Genomic DNA, 14,697 nt, shown 5'->3' with positions numbered 1-14,697 from the left:
GAGCCCTTCTCTGATCACTGCGATTGCCTCTATAATCCTGTACAGTAAAATAAATAAGAGGGATTCGGGACGGAATTGCAGTGAACCCCTCTGGTTGCAGTTTCGCTTGTCGCCAGAGGGGGCATAGTTCTGCAAAAACTCAGAGACTTGCGCTTTGCACCTTTAACGTATTTTAATTTATTTTAATGGAAATTTAATTTTAAACAAATATAATAATTAAAAAAACTAAACAAATATAATAATAAAAAAAAACTAATCAACTGAATTCATAAAACTGAAACAACTTAATTTATATATATTTTTTATAAATAATATAAACAATAATAGGGCCATTCATTCACACAAAGACACACAAAACATGCAGATTTTATATTTAAATAGTCTTTTTGTACTTTAGTATTCACAGAAACTAGTCCATACTGTCATGTGATCAAGTGTACAGCCCTACTTCTGACTTACTCATGCAAAATTTGCCAAATTCCATGTTATACGTTAAATTCCATTTTTGTGACTGAATTCCGACCGCGTTTTCCGAGCCGCAGAAATTATAGAGCCCTATTTATAGACGCAAAAAATATTTTTTTCCCCTTCCATTGTTAGAGGGCAATGCATGGCACATTAACTGAGGATTAAAAACACAAAAAACAGCATGAAGAAAACCTCAAGCATCATCATCATCATCATCAGTGAGAGAGTAACTTCTCCTAGGTAAGGCAATGAGATCTTCTAAATTTTGTTCTTCTAAAAACAGTTTTGCACCGAGATGATGTTGGAGCAATGTCACTGTTGTGGATAAACTTCATGTGAGAAAACACACTCAAGTCTGTTTCACTTGAGTCTGAATGAGTGTGCCGAGTCGGCAGAGATGTCACTGAAGGTTCAAAATCTTTCAGAGCAGAGAGACAGCCTATAAAACATCACTGTAATGCCATCGGGCAGGACGAGCGAGTACAGCCTTCCGTGGCCTGAAGCTGCAGCTCTACGGTGAACCTGAGTGTTGTGGACATGGAGGAACAGCACAGAATCAAACTAGAAGGAAACTTGCAATAGTTGCTTGTTTATAACCTGCAGAAACTGTGTTTTGCATCACACTCACCAATGTTGTTTTCGTCAACGATGACGATAACGAAATGATTTCGTTGACGCATCTTTTTTTTTATGACGATAACGCGACGAGGACTAGCTAAAAATGGCTCTAAGGTGACTAAAACATGACGAGACGTTTTCGAGTTTTCGTTGACGAGACAAGACGGAACGAAAATAATTTTAAGTCTGACGTTCACAATGCATGTCATTTCTGCCTATTTTGCGTGAAATCTGTCTGTTTTGAGCTAAAAAAGTATCAGCAATGCTGCCGCTTCCTATCCTTGTTTTGGGTACGCCCACCACCCGGCTGCCGCCATGCCGCGCACCAGATTCCACACAACAACACCACACCTGCGGCTGCGGCTAGTCACTCGCCACACATCTTCGATATGAGGCGCCGGACTGGACAAAAGCGAAACGAACTGCGCGAGAGAGACCAAGTGTGTCTGCGCGCGAGAGAGACCGAGTGTACGCGAGAGAGACCGAGTGTGTCTGCGCGCGAGAGAGACCGAGTGTGTCTGCGCGCGAGAGAGACCGAGTGTGTCTGCGCGCGAGAGAGACCGAGTGTGTCTGCGCGCGAGAGAGACCGAGTGTGTCTGCGCGCGAGAGAGACCGAGTGTGTCTGCGCGCGAGAGAGACCGAGTGTGTCTGCGCGCGAGAGAGACCGAGTGTGTCTGCGCGCGAGAGAGACCGAGTGTGTCTGCGCGCGAGAGAGACCGAGTGTGTCTGCGCGCGAGAGAGACCGAGTGTGTCTGCGCGCGAGAGAGACCGAGTGTGTCTGCGCGCGAGAGAGACCGAGTGTGTCTGCGCGCGAGAGAGACCGAGTGTACGCGAGAGAGACCGAGTGTGTCTGCGCACGAGAGAGACCGAGTGTGTCTGCGCGCGAGAGAGACCGAGTGTACGCGAGAGAGACCGAGTGTGTCTGTGCGCGAGAGAGACCGAGTGTGTCTGCGCGCGAGAGAGACCGAGTGTGTCTGCGCGCGAGAGAGACCGAGTGTGTCTGCGCGCGAGAGAGACCGAGTGTGTCTGCGCACGAGAGAGACCGAGTGTGTCTGCGCGCGAGAGAGACCGAGTGTACGCGAGAGAGACCGAGTGTGTCTGTGCACGAGAGAGACCGAGTGTGTCTGCGCACGAGAGAGACCGAGTGTACGCGAGAGAGACCGAGTGTGTCTGCGCACGAGAGAGACCGAGTGTGTCTGCGCGCGAGAGAGACCGAGTGTACGCAAGAGAGACCGAGTGTGTCTGTGCACGAGAGAGACCGAGTGTGTCTGCGTGCGAGAGAGACCGAGTGTACGCGAGAGAGACCGAGTGTGTCTGCGCACGAGAGAGACCGAGTGTGTCTGCGCACGAGAGAGACCGAGTGTGTCTGCGCGCGAGAGAGACCGAGTGTACGCGAGAGAGACCGAGTGTGTCTGTGCACGAGAGAGACCGAGTGTGTCTGCGCGCGAGAGAGACCGAGTGTGTCTGCGCGCGAGAGAGACCGAGTGTGTCTGCGCACGAGAGAGACCGAGTGTGTCTGCGCACGAGAGAGACCGAGTGTGTCTGCGCGCGAGAGAGACCGAGTGTGTCTGCGCGCGAGAGAGACCGAGTGTACGCGAGAGAGACCGAGTGTACGCGAGAGAGACCGAGTGTGTCTGCGCGCGAGAGAGACCGAGTGTGTCCGAGCATTAGTTTAGTAGGCTAATTGGTACAAAGTAATATATAATTATTATTTAACTTAGATTATAACAAATTATAACATAAATTATTATTTAACTAATTATATAATAAAGCCACAATTGCCAAAGTAAGAATGTTTTTATTCCTGGCTTTTTTGGAGTAAAACAGTGATTCCACTGTTACCACTTTATCTGTGTGTAATGTTGTAGTAGCTCAAATTGAATTGAGTTACAACACTCGAATTGCAACACTTGCTACAACCTGTCAAACCTAAGCCCATTTACTTTTTAACCTAAATTAATTTGTTAAAGACTACTTTTTTTTCTTTCTTTTTTACTAAAATTGACTAAAACCTTTTTGTGTTTTCGTCGACTAAAACTTGACTAAAACTATGAAGTTTATAAGTGACTAAAACTAAAAAGCATTTTCGTCCAAAAGACTAAGACTAAGACTAAAACTAAAAGGGCTGCCAAAAACAACACTGACACTCACTCAGTTACACACACTATTTGAGCTATTTTAGTGGGTGATAAAATAAAGCATATAATGTGTAAATAAAATATGAATGTAATGATGGAAAATTATACATTTCACAAATAGCTGAAATTAATTATTTTATTCTAAAAAAAAATTAAAATTGGAAAATATGGATTACAAATTGCATAACTGGAACAGACAGTAGGGGCAGCAAACACAAATCAAAAATTATCATAGGTGTATTATATGGCTTTGACAATATTTCAGTCCATCACTAATTTTGTTATTATATATATTCAGCTGAAAAAGCAGTAACATTTTCTTTCAACAAGCGATTACAGTGTAAACTGTAACGGACATTTGCTTATACATTTCTATGTACCGGGGTTATTATCGTCAACATAAACATTTTCATTGCTTGAAATACAATAAACATAAACTGAAATAGAATAAAATAGGGATGCATCGATATTTGGCAACAAAACCGCTATTTTCATCAGTGAGTGAAGCAGACGTTTAACTAGCTCTTCTCTGATGGCTCGTTTAGACTGTGTTCAGCGTCTGTTTCGTGACACAACGTGGATAAACTACAACTCTTGAACATGTCAGCTGTGTGACACTCGCTCTGGATCGACTATATTCATTTCTTGATTTTAATTGGTAATGATATGGTTTCTTAAATCCTTTAGTCTGTGCTGTTTTCTGTTGATGCATCGACAACTTCACTAAACATCTGTAGCGCGTCTGCCATCAAATAATCTCAATAAAGCTTTGTTATTTTTAATATGAAATCTTAACTTTAAAATTCTGTTTATTATGAAGCAATAAATGATGTTTTGTAGCTGTTCAGTTCAGGCGTCTCGTGAACCGATCATCTCTTCCTCTTTACTACTAGTTACAGCAGCAAATAAACATCAATGAACATCAAATTCAGAACAACTTCCTGAAATCCATCATGTCTCAATCAGTGTTTGAACTGGGAAAGACGTCAGTAAAACAGCTTGTGTGCTGAACATTACATTTACCTCAAGAAAGATATTCAATGTCCATAAACTCATTAGTTAGCTAGAAAAAATAAGCATTTTGCTAAATAAATGCACTGTATTACATTTCCATTACATTTACTCAACATGTTAGTGATGTCTTCGTTGTTTTATGTATATTTGAATAAATCTGTCATGAAAACAAGATATTACAGTTTATTGATGTTTAAATGTTAATATTTCACCATCCAACTGCAGTAGAAACAATTCTGTTATTAAAAAAGCTGCAATTTAAATGTATGAACAACTCAGTTGTCATTATTTGAGAGTATATTTTGAAATAAGTTTGATTGATTAATTGATTATTTATTTATTTATTTTCGGTAAAGTGCATCATGAACTTTCGGTTTCGGTGCTTAACCCTAAAACAAAACACTTATTGTATTTAACAATTGTATTTATCTAGTTGCCAACAATTCTCATTTAGTTTAATTGAAGTACTAAAATAGCTATAAATAAACTACAAGTAAAAATGAAAATGTAATTAAAAATCTTCTCTCTCTCTCTCTCTCTCACACACACACACACACACACACATAAACAAAAATTAGATTACAAATGATTCAAGTATAGATGATTGTAATGCTCTACTGGGTGGCTGCCCTGCACGCTTAATAAACAAACTCCAGCTGGTCCAAACGGTTCCTTCCTGGTTCTTGCTAGATGTATGTAATATAGTATGACCATATTAGCCCGGTTCTGTCAACACTGCATTGGCTCCCTATTAAACATTGTATACATTTGAAAAAATTGCTGATTACTTACATAGCACTAAACGGTTTAGCTCTGCAGTGCTTGAGCGAGCTCTTAACGCACTATAGTCCTTTAATACCTAGAATATCAAAATCGATTGCGGGCGGTAGATCCTTTTCCTGTTTAGCACCTAAACTCTGGAACTCTTCCTAGAATTGTTCGATAAGCAGACACACTCTGTCAAGTTTAAACCTAGACTAAAAACACATGTGTTTAACCTGGCATACACATAGAGCATTATCAATTTCTATTATTCAAATCAGTTCAATGATTGTTAGGCTGCATAAACTAGGTCAGCCGGAACCGGGAACACTTCCTATAACACCCGATGTTACCGTAGTCAGCCAGATCCGGTCCGTATCCAGATCAGATGTGGACCTGCATCTAGACACGACCACAACAGACACAAGAACCAGACCGGTCCTTCACACAGACCCTATGACCAGCTTCAGCTCCATACCAGCATGATGAATCCATCTTCAAGTAAAAGGAACTGGATAAATACCTGAATGCTAATGATTCTGATCTGAATTCTGAGTTGTGATGCAGCCTGAGTCATAACGACACCGTGTTCGTTCGTTGGCCAGAGGAGAACTGTTTTTTTTTTCTCCATTCTGTCACCTGATGGAGTTTGGGTTCCTTGGCTTGCTTAGTTGGGGACAATTAAAGTCCCCCTGCGGTGAAACTCAAGCTTTTTAATGTTGTTTATATGTCTATGTGGTAGGGTTGGGCGATGCCCCCTAAATTGGCAGTTGACGATGTTTACAGTAAAACATCGCGATGGACGATGATATCTTCGTCGGGGGGTTAGTGCTACGGAATCGCGAAATAGGAGAGAGAGAATGCACATAGTACTTACATCTACTGTGTTTACAGGAATACTCGACTTGGCATTTAGAAATTTTCTGTGTTTATTTGGCCATTTAGACGCGCAACCGAAGACAAAGGCTACTATGCTTGTCCGTGTTGTGCTCGGAGCGCGCGCACAGCATCCTGTCAGTAGAATTCAGTTCTCTTTCGTGACTTATCGCGCTTTTAATATTTATTTTCAATATAAAGCAAATCCTGCTCTTTTTTTCTCTTTCAATCATGTTTTGTTATTAATAACTTTAAACAGAATCGTCAACTGAAATCTGCGCGGATTATCAAAAATACGACACATTTATAGGACACAAAGGGTCTCTGCGGCAAAAGTGAAAGTACCAGCGGGTGGAATTTTTCGAAATGTCTCTTTGCACAGCAAAGCACCCGTTTCAATAAAAGGATATATTAAAGTTTATATAGCCTACTTTTACATTTTCGCTGCTGTTCTAAAATGGTTTTCGCCATTACCTTAAACAAGCTGCTCTGCTTGAATCCCAGTGCAGGAGATGTAGGTTACCACAGAAGCGTAAGTGGTTAGTTGATTGCTGTGGTGACTCGTGACACTCGCGAACAGCACTGAACACACACTTTTGCCGGTACAACTTGAATATTATTATTATTATCTTAAACTTTTCATTAACTTCGGTAGGCTGTACAACAAGGGAATTGTAATTGGCAGTTTTTTCTGCAGAGAGCCGATCTCTGTTGATGCGTCTTAATTTTTTATCGTTTGTTGGTAAAGGGTGAGAGACCTTGCGGGCCACTTGATTTTTGCCAAAGACCCAGGTATGGCTCGCGAACCATAGGTTCCCAACCACTGGTGTAAACGGATTAATAGATTAAATTACGTGACCTTTCACGAACTGTCGTGAGACTGGGCTGGTCTGACAGGGTGGGGGGCGTGGCATCACAATGGTGGCTCTCCATTGTGAAGTCGGTCAGCCAGGCACAACCCTACTATGTGGTGTTTTTAATATGCTTTAAGACAAACCATGTGTAAATTCATAAGTCGACACCATTGCTGAGTATTTTCTCCTTAAAAATGCACCAAAGACAGTCTCAAAAACACGCTTTGAAATCGCTGGTGTTTCTGACGTCACAAACTACCTTGTAACCAATCAGATCAACGAGTGATCGTCAAGGGCAAGGGTGTCGAGTTACATTCAAGCTATTTTAAGGCATGAAGAATTTTCTTTTCAAAGAAAAAAAGTCATTTTGGTGATCAAAAATGAGTTTTAAGGGATAAAATTATGGACAACAGGGGGACTTTAATATTCAACAGTATTATTGATCTGATTGCACTAACGCTTCTGTATGAGAACTGAACTGAGATGGACGATGACATCACTGTTTTCTGCAGAACTGCTTTATAGATGAAATGAACCAATTTAATACTTGATGCTCTTTACAACGGAACTGAATCAACACTGAAATGCATAATTTTCCAGTTATCACTGGAAAGCTGCTTTGAAACAATCTGTATTGTATAAAGCGCTATATAAATAAAGCTGACTTGTCCTGTCTTAGTTGACATTAACAAAGATTGAAAAAATGCTGTAAAAATATATTTCCCATAGTTAGTTACTGAAAATACAATTGTTCACGTTATTTCACAGTGCATTGACTAATGTTAACAGATACGACTTTTGATTGTAATGATGTACTAGTACAAGAATTTGTGTTAATTTTGGTACTTGGATTAAAGACTGATGCACTTACCCAGAACCCCAGGGGCGAGTAGATGTGGCAGGAAATGAGGTGTCTGGGTGTTGTTCTTGTCCTGCTCGTCCAGTGGGTCACACACTTCTGGGCCGCAGGACACCGAGGTAGAAACTAGAGCAGAGCTGGACAGAGTCTCCTAAAGCCACACACAATCATATATGTATTGGACAAGATGCATGTACTTACATTTACATTCATTCATGCATTTGGGAGACGCTTTTATCCAAAGCGACTTACATTGCATTTCAAGCTACACATTTACATTCTTATCAGTTCTTGCTTTCCCTGGGAACTGAACCTGTGACCTTGGCGTTGCAAGTGCCAACACTCTACTGATGGAGCTACAGGAAAGCTACTATATTATAGCTACTGGAGTATATGTACTACATTCCATATGAAAATACCATGAGGAAAATTAACAACAACCCCGTAGTACAAGGATTCTCAAACATTATCAGCTTAACTTTCTTGAGATTTGATCCCTGCAATCCCTCAATCTGTTTGTACATAGTTAATTGAATCTGTGATATACGTTTCTGACACAGTTGAAACTTATAATAAAATGTTGCTAAAAAAAACAAAAACTTTTTTTTAAATGATATCGCAATATTTTCTGGGATTTTATTGATAATGATAATTAGATGATAATTAGACTATTTTTTTGCTGATTGTCGACTGTTTATTGTGTTGTTACGTTTAGGACTGCCGTGGATTCTTCATATTTCATTAATATTCTTCATATTTATTGAATTAACTTTTAATCATGCTGATATTTGGAGAAAAAAAGGGCACTTCGTGTGATATTGATTAACTATATTAAATGATATAAATTTAAAAGACATAGAGGTATTTTTGCCCCCTTATCTTAAATATTGAAGTCATAATAAATGCATTTTAATAGACTAAATCACGCACTCAAAATGCACAAGTGCACTAGTATAACCTACTAGATTAGACTATTTTTTTAAAGGGTTGTTAATTGTAATTAATGCCAATCATTCAGATACAAGTTTTTGCGGGGCTCATTTGCATATTCATAGAACCACGTATACTAAATGAGGCAAGGGCGTCGAGTGACATTCAAGCTATTTTAACGCATGAAGATTTATTTTCAAGGAAAATATTTTTAAATGTCATTTTGGTGAATTTTAAGGGATGCATTTACTGACTACAGGGAGACTTTAAAATCTCACAAATCACATGCAGTTTCACTGTCTACCACTGGGGTTGGGAAACCCTGTCATAGTAGACAACACAGCATTCAGAGGCATGCAGACTGTATGTGCACGTGTAGCGAAGCATGCAATTTGTGTTGGCCTGTGTGTATACCTGAGAATGAGGCGGGGGGGATGGCGTGTGGTTGGGAAGGGGTTCGGTCTGGGCGAGAGCCGCGGCCAGAAGAGCGGGATTGAGGGACAAGAAGGCGGGAGGAGTGAGAGGTGCGGAAAGAAGAAGCGACTGGCCGTCGGTTTGAAGAGTTTGAAGAGCCTCCAGGAGCCCTGGACCCATCAAAACAGAGTCCAGAAGAGTAGGTGTTTTCTCCAGAGATACTCCATCCGGAAAGACTTGTTGTTGAGGCGAGGGAAGCTCGAGGTTGAGCGCGGGCAAGGGCAACATGGCGGCTGGATTCTGCCCGAGAAGCAAAGAAGCCATGAGGAGGGCTTGAAGCCCTGGGGGTTTTTCACCACCTTCAATCCCCGCAACAGGGGGAAGAGCTGGAGCCGAACCAGGTGGGTTTAAAAGGCTCACAAGGTTGAGAGGAAGATCGCCCTGGTTTATGACATTGAGATGAGCGCCCTGGTTTAGGATGCCACTGGTTTGCTGGGGATGCTGGGATTGGGTGCCGCCCGTCCAGAGTCCTAAAGGTAGGGATCCGAGGAAGGGTGGAAGAAGGGAAGGTAGACCGGCATTGGAGGAGAGAAGCTGGAGGAGCTGTTCTTGGGTCATGAAGGGAAAAGCCTCTGCTAGCGGTAGGGAAACACCGGGGTTGGAAAGCTCGGAAGACGAGGAGCCGGATAGAGAAAGGCTGTGATCACAACCACCCAGCAATCTTGTGTCCGAGTCCGGGTGATCCATCGTCTCTATGGGACCTGCCAAGAAAACACAAGTGTAAGACGGACAACCCAAAACCAAAAGCTCTTCGAAAACATTTTTAAATGAAATTTTACATTTTAAGATATATTTACATTTATAGAGACCGGAGCTCTTGGAACTTTAATTGAATACCCCTGTTGTAACCAATCAGATCAACGTGTGATCATCAACGAGTGGATCTCTGAGCTGCTGTGAGTGAGTGGAGGCGGGGCTCATTTGCATATTCATAGAATTGCGTATACTAAATGAGGCAAGGGTGTCGAGTTACATTCAAGCCATTTAAAGGCATGAAGAACTTTTTTTCAAGAAAAAAAACATTTAAATGTGTCATTTTGGAGATCAAAGATGAATTTTAAGGGATAAAATGATTGACTAGAGGTGGATTTTAAGAAAATATTTATGAGTTATATTTATATAACATAACTTCTTAACTACTTTCATAAGATGATTTTCGTAAATAAAGTTCCTGATTTAAAATTGCCCCAAGAAACACAAGAAAAGAAGTCTTACCTTTACTTTCAACAGCTTGGTTGTGATTTGATTGGCTAATTTGGTAGGTGTTGTGGTCAGGGCAAGTCTCTGTCGTTTTGGACTCATAACTTTTCTCCGGGAAGCAGGAGGTCGAGGACATCTGGTTCATCATGTTCAGAATCGAACTGTTGAGGTCCGCCGTCGTGCCCGTGTGGGGCTGGCTCAAGTTCAGGATGGTGTTGCTGGAGGTGGTTTTGAGGTTCATGGTTGTTTCGTCACCCATTAAAGTAAAGGGTTGGGATTGGGGCAGCTGGGAAGGAGTTTCGGGAATGGGGACTGTGCTTTGGGGTTGAGGTTGCGAATTGGGTACTCGTAATGTGGACTGTCCTTCGCCATGGGGCGTCTGTGGAGTGATGGGTCTGGGTGAAGAGGGCAATGTGTTTGTGTGCCGGTGTCCAGGAATGGCAATTGCCCCACTGGATTGCTGGGTTGCGCTTTGCATGCTAAGAAGCTGAAGTAGAGCGGAAAGCGGCTGGGATGGAGATGGAGTGGAAAGTGGGATTGAATTACCATGTCCGGGTTTCCTTCCTTCCTCCGAATCCTGCAATCTAAGAGAATTGTTCGAGAAGGAGGCATTCGGAGGAGCGACAGATACCCGGTGGTTGTCTAAGTGGGGTACGGGAGAAGAAGTTGGGGAAAGGCATGGGGAGATGAGCATCGGAGGCCCGGATAGATCCGGACTCCGACCCAAGTGCGAGTCTTTCCGCATGCTTAAAACAGTGGGCGAATGCCTTTGCCGTTTGCGCCGTAGGTTTTTCTCAACGGGCGAAGCCGGGGAAAGGGAAGGGGAATGCGGGAGCAACAAAGCGGTGAGGGATTGCGTTCTGGCGGATGTTGGGTGGACGCTACTGTTTAAAGTGCTAATCAATACCTTTGAGTGTTGCTCCTTGTCCAGGCTAGTAGGAGGGAGTGTGGCGAGCGCATCGGACGCATTGAGCTGGCTTGGGGTTTTCTGGTTGGCCAACTGGGCTTTAGCGGCGGCGGAAAGAAGGCTGCTAGCCGGGAAAGAGTTATTGATGTGGCTCTTTTGCTGGATCTTCTGTTGGTTGAGAATCTGTCCTAGAGGAACGCCAAGCAATTCTTGTCCTTGAGTAGAACTCAATCCGTTCCTCTTGTCGCCTACATTGGGATGCACCAACGACAGATGGTTGCTTTGGTTAGCATTGGAGGTGCTACAGTCTTTGTAGTGCTGAAGAATTCCCTCCAAGCGACTACACGGACTGGAAGGCGCAAGAGGGAGCTTGGGAGAGGAGCATGGCATGGTGGCTTTCAACGGTTTGAAGACACACCCCGGGGTCCCATGATCTGAGAGCGAAGACGTCGAGGAGTGGCGAGAGCGTTGGTGGGGTGAGAAGGTGTCTAGGGTACGTGAGGGTGATAGAGGAGACGGCGACTTAACGCTCACTCCCTGTGAATGTGCTCGACCACTGAGAGCTACGGATGAAGAGGGCGATAAGGAAAAGGAGTTTGAAGGATCTGGAGGATGCGCATGCGTGTGCACACTTGGTTTTGGAGAAGCAGGGTTATGCACTGTCCTTTGAGGGATATTTTGGGAGATCGGCGGATGAGGGCTCCACTGCTGTTTCGCATATGCCAATGGCGTTTGGGGCTTCTTTAAAGGGGAACCCTGTTCTGGAGGTCGTGAGATAGGGGAACCGTTTTGCTGCAGAACAGAGCGAGAAGAGGACAGAGGAAAGCCAATGTTGGATTTGGGCTGGTTGTGTCTTGGAGGAGGGTAAGTGCAATGGGCGCCGTCTCCATGAGCCACAATCGATCCTCTCAGCTCTCTGCCGTCCACTGAACATACAACACCTCCTTAAACAAACAAGCATACGGTTAGAGCCATAACTACATTAACAATTTTGTAATATTGTTCCTTATATTTTAAGAGTGATTATGTTTTTTTAATAAATGCATATTTTGTGTTGTTTGTATTGTATCAGGAGATTTGACTAGTTTATAATTTGAAGAAGAATAAGCAAGAAGGAAAGGTTGGTGCTAGACAGTTTTTTTGACCGTGAAAAGGATCGAATTCAGGTTTTTGGAACGTGAATAAGTGTATAATATATTCTGTGTTTGATTTCGCTTAAAATGTTACGTGACCACGAAAAAGTACATTTTCACAAGATAAGTTATGGATTCACGTGTCAAATCCTTTGTGCTACACCCTTGTGGAAATGGCAAAGAACAAAAAATGGCTCAGATCGCCAATATACATACAACACAACTCACCTTACTGAAGAAAGCTGAACTTAAAGGAGAGATGCAGTGCCTATTAGGGATGGGCATGATTAATCGACGATCGATAATTGATCGTTAAGAATTTCGTCGATCACGTTTATTTGTTTTCGATTAAACTAATGCAGGTTGCGTTGCGTAGTGTGAGTCTTGAAGCAATGGAATTAATTTTAGCGCGGAGGTACCTGTGCATCCCGGCAACGTCAGTCCCCTCAGAGCGGGTGTTTTCGGCGGCTGGACTGGCTGTCACCAGGTTGCGGTCGCGTCTGATCCCAGATCATGTCAACATGCTTATCTTTCTCAACAGAAATCAGTAGACTTTGTGCAGAAGTTCTATGGGAACTTCATGCGTTTTCTCAGATCGGATAGCTATCTGATTTATCAAAACGATTCCATTTACACCTGGTCACATAAATGTGTTTTTGCAAAACGGATATAAATCCGATCTTGAATTCCCGCGCTATATGCATATTTAAATTGTTGCACGTCATCGAAAGCAACTGATATGAGCTGCATTTTATTGATCATCAGCGAAAATTTCTAAATCAAAGACCGCAACAAGATATTGCGGCAACAGCCCTGGTAAGATCATTTCGGTTCTTTACTTTTAATGAAGATGATTGTGTGTTGATGAATGACTTTAACTTTGATTTGCGATAGTTTGCACGTTGGCTTGATGAATAGATGCTCATCTGTGGTGATGCGTGTTGAAGTAGCGTCGTCATATCTGGATATAACATGACATATAGCCTATAACACGCTCTCACACGTTTATTTCTTATCATTTTTGGCATAAGTCAAATTTACATATGTGGTTTCAAATTTCATATGTGTCTTTTCACGACCGGATAGCTATCCGATCACAGAAAACGGATGAAGTGGCCATGGGTCTCTGTTTAAGAACGCCGGCTCGCAGCTGCAGGTTCCGCTGGTTTAGAGCACCGCAGGAATCTTCAAGTCTACCGAACGTCCAGTTTCACTGCCACAAGTTGATCTTCTTGTAATAAAGATCTCATCGAGGACAAACAAACTGTATTTTTGTATTTTCATTGCATTTTTAATTTATAAAAAGTTAAAGAAATAATGAATTTCAATATAAAAATATTAATGATTAATCAATAGTCGATCGTTAATTCTCCCGACGATCGACTAAGAAAATGTAATCGAATGCCCATCCCCAGTGCCTATAAAAGCTATTTACCCCTTTGGGAATGCTTGTTTTACATGCTAAGCACCGTGGATTTTCAGTTTTAGTGACACTGAACAATGTGAAAACTGCTCAAATTCTTCTTTTTTTTTAAGTTAATAAAGACAAAATAAACATTTGCATAAGTATTCAAGTCCATTTTAGAACAGTGCTGTCATCTATATACTTATGAGCAGTGTCTGGCTTAAAACAAGACTTAATTTAGATCTATTCAGACCATAGAATCTTCTTCCAGTTGGCTTTAATGTCTCAGACATGCCTTCTAGCAAACTGTAGCTGGGTGAATGACGGATAAGGATTAAGATGTGAAAAAAAATAAAACTGCCAAAAAAGTTCTAATTTTAGGACTTTCTATACTTATTAGAGTGTTGTGTATGTAATGCAATGACATGTACACATTTCAAGAATGTAATTAAGCACTTTTTTTGGTGAATCAGATCTTTTTCCCCATGAAAATGTCATCCTGGGTAACGTAATGAATTTTTTAATTAATTACATTTCTACCATTGTTGGCATATACAAATGTACTGATATCCATAATTGGAGTTCAACAAACAACTAGTGCTCGTAAAACTACATTTTAATCACAATTAATATAATCAATTTGGGATTTCATATAGACATGGGCTCAGTTTTGGCTGCTGATAACTCAAAATTCAGAACCAAATTTTAAAAACAGCTGGAAAATGTTTAAAAATGTTTTCCAATAAAGTAAATAAGACTTGTTTTATCATTAACTCAACAAAAAACAGAATTGTGTAATCTAACACACAAATATGGGTTAAATGAATAGCCTGTGTCATTGTTAGCCGGAATGACATACTGTTAGACGGAAGGACATTCTGCAATATTTTTCAGGATTACCATAAAAACTAGTGATGCTCCGATCAGCATTTTTGGGGCCGATCACCGATTACCGATCACCAAAATCATGATCTGCCGATTGCCGATCACTGCCGATCACAGAATGGAAATATGCTAGAGTCAAGAAAATCTTGAAGAACCACCAATATTTATTTAATT

General features: G+C 41.7%; 1 protein-coding gene across 4 annotated transcripts in view; it reads right to left on the bottom strand.

The window, feature by feature from the left end:
- The window catches only part of mbd6 (methyl-CpG binding domain protein 6), a 37,600-nt gene that overhangs the window by 12,831 nt on the left and 10,072 nt on the right, over positions 1-14,697 (bottom strand). For 3 of the 4 annotated variants that reach the window (XR_014197205.1, XM_082136334.1, XM_082136335.1), the window contains exons 6-8: positions 10,209-12,044; positions 8,934-9,694; positions 7,602-7,740 (exon numbers count right to left, since the gene is read on the bottom strand). Coding sequence is in view for 3 of the 4 variants with exons in the window: in XM_082136334.1 (XP_081992460.1) it covers positions 7,602-7,740; positions 8,934-9,694; positions 10,209-12,044 (2,736 nt within the window). In the remaining variant the exon portion in view is untranslated. The remainder of the gene's footprint in view (positions 1-7,601; positions 7,741-8,933; positions 9,695-10,208; positions 12,045-14,697) is intronic. The other variant, XM_082136336.1, reaches the window with a different exon arrangement.

The sequence above is a fragment of the Leuciscus leuciscus genome (assembly GCF_965113295.1).
Source record: "Leuciscus leuciscus genome assembly, chromosome: 14".
Classification (NCBI taxonomy): domain Eukaryota; kingdom Metazoa; phylum Chordata; class Actinopteri; order Cypriniformes; family Leuciscidae; genus Leuciscus; species Leuciscus leuciscus.
This window is presented reverse-complemented; position numbering and strand designations above follow the sequence as displayed.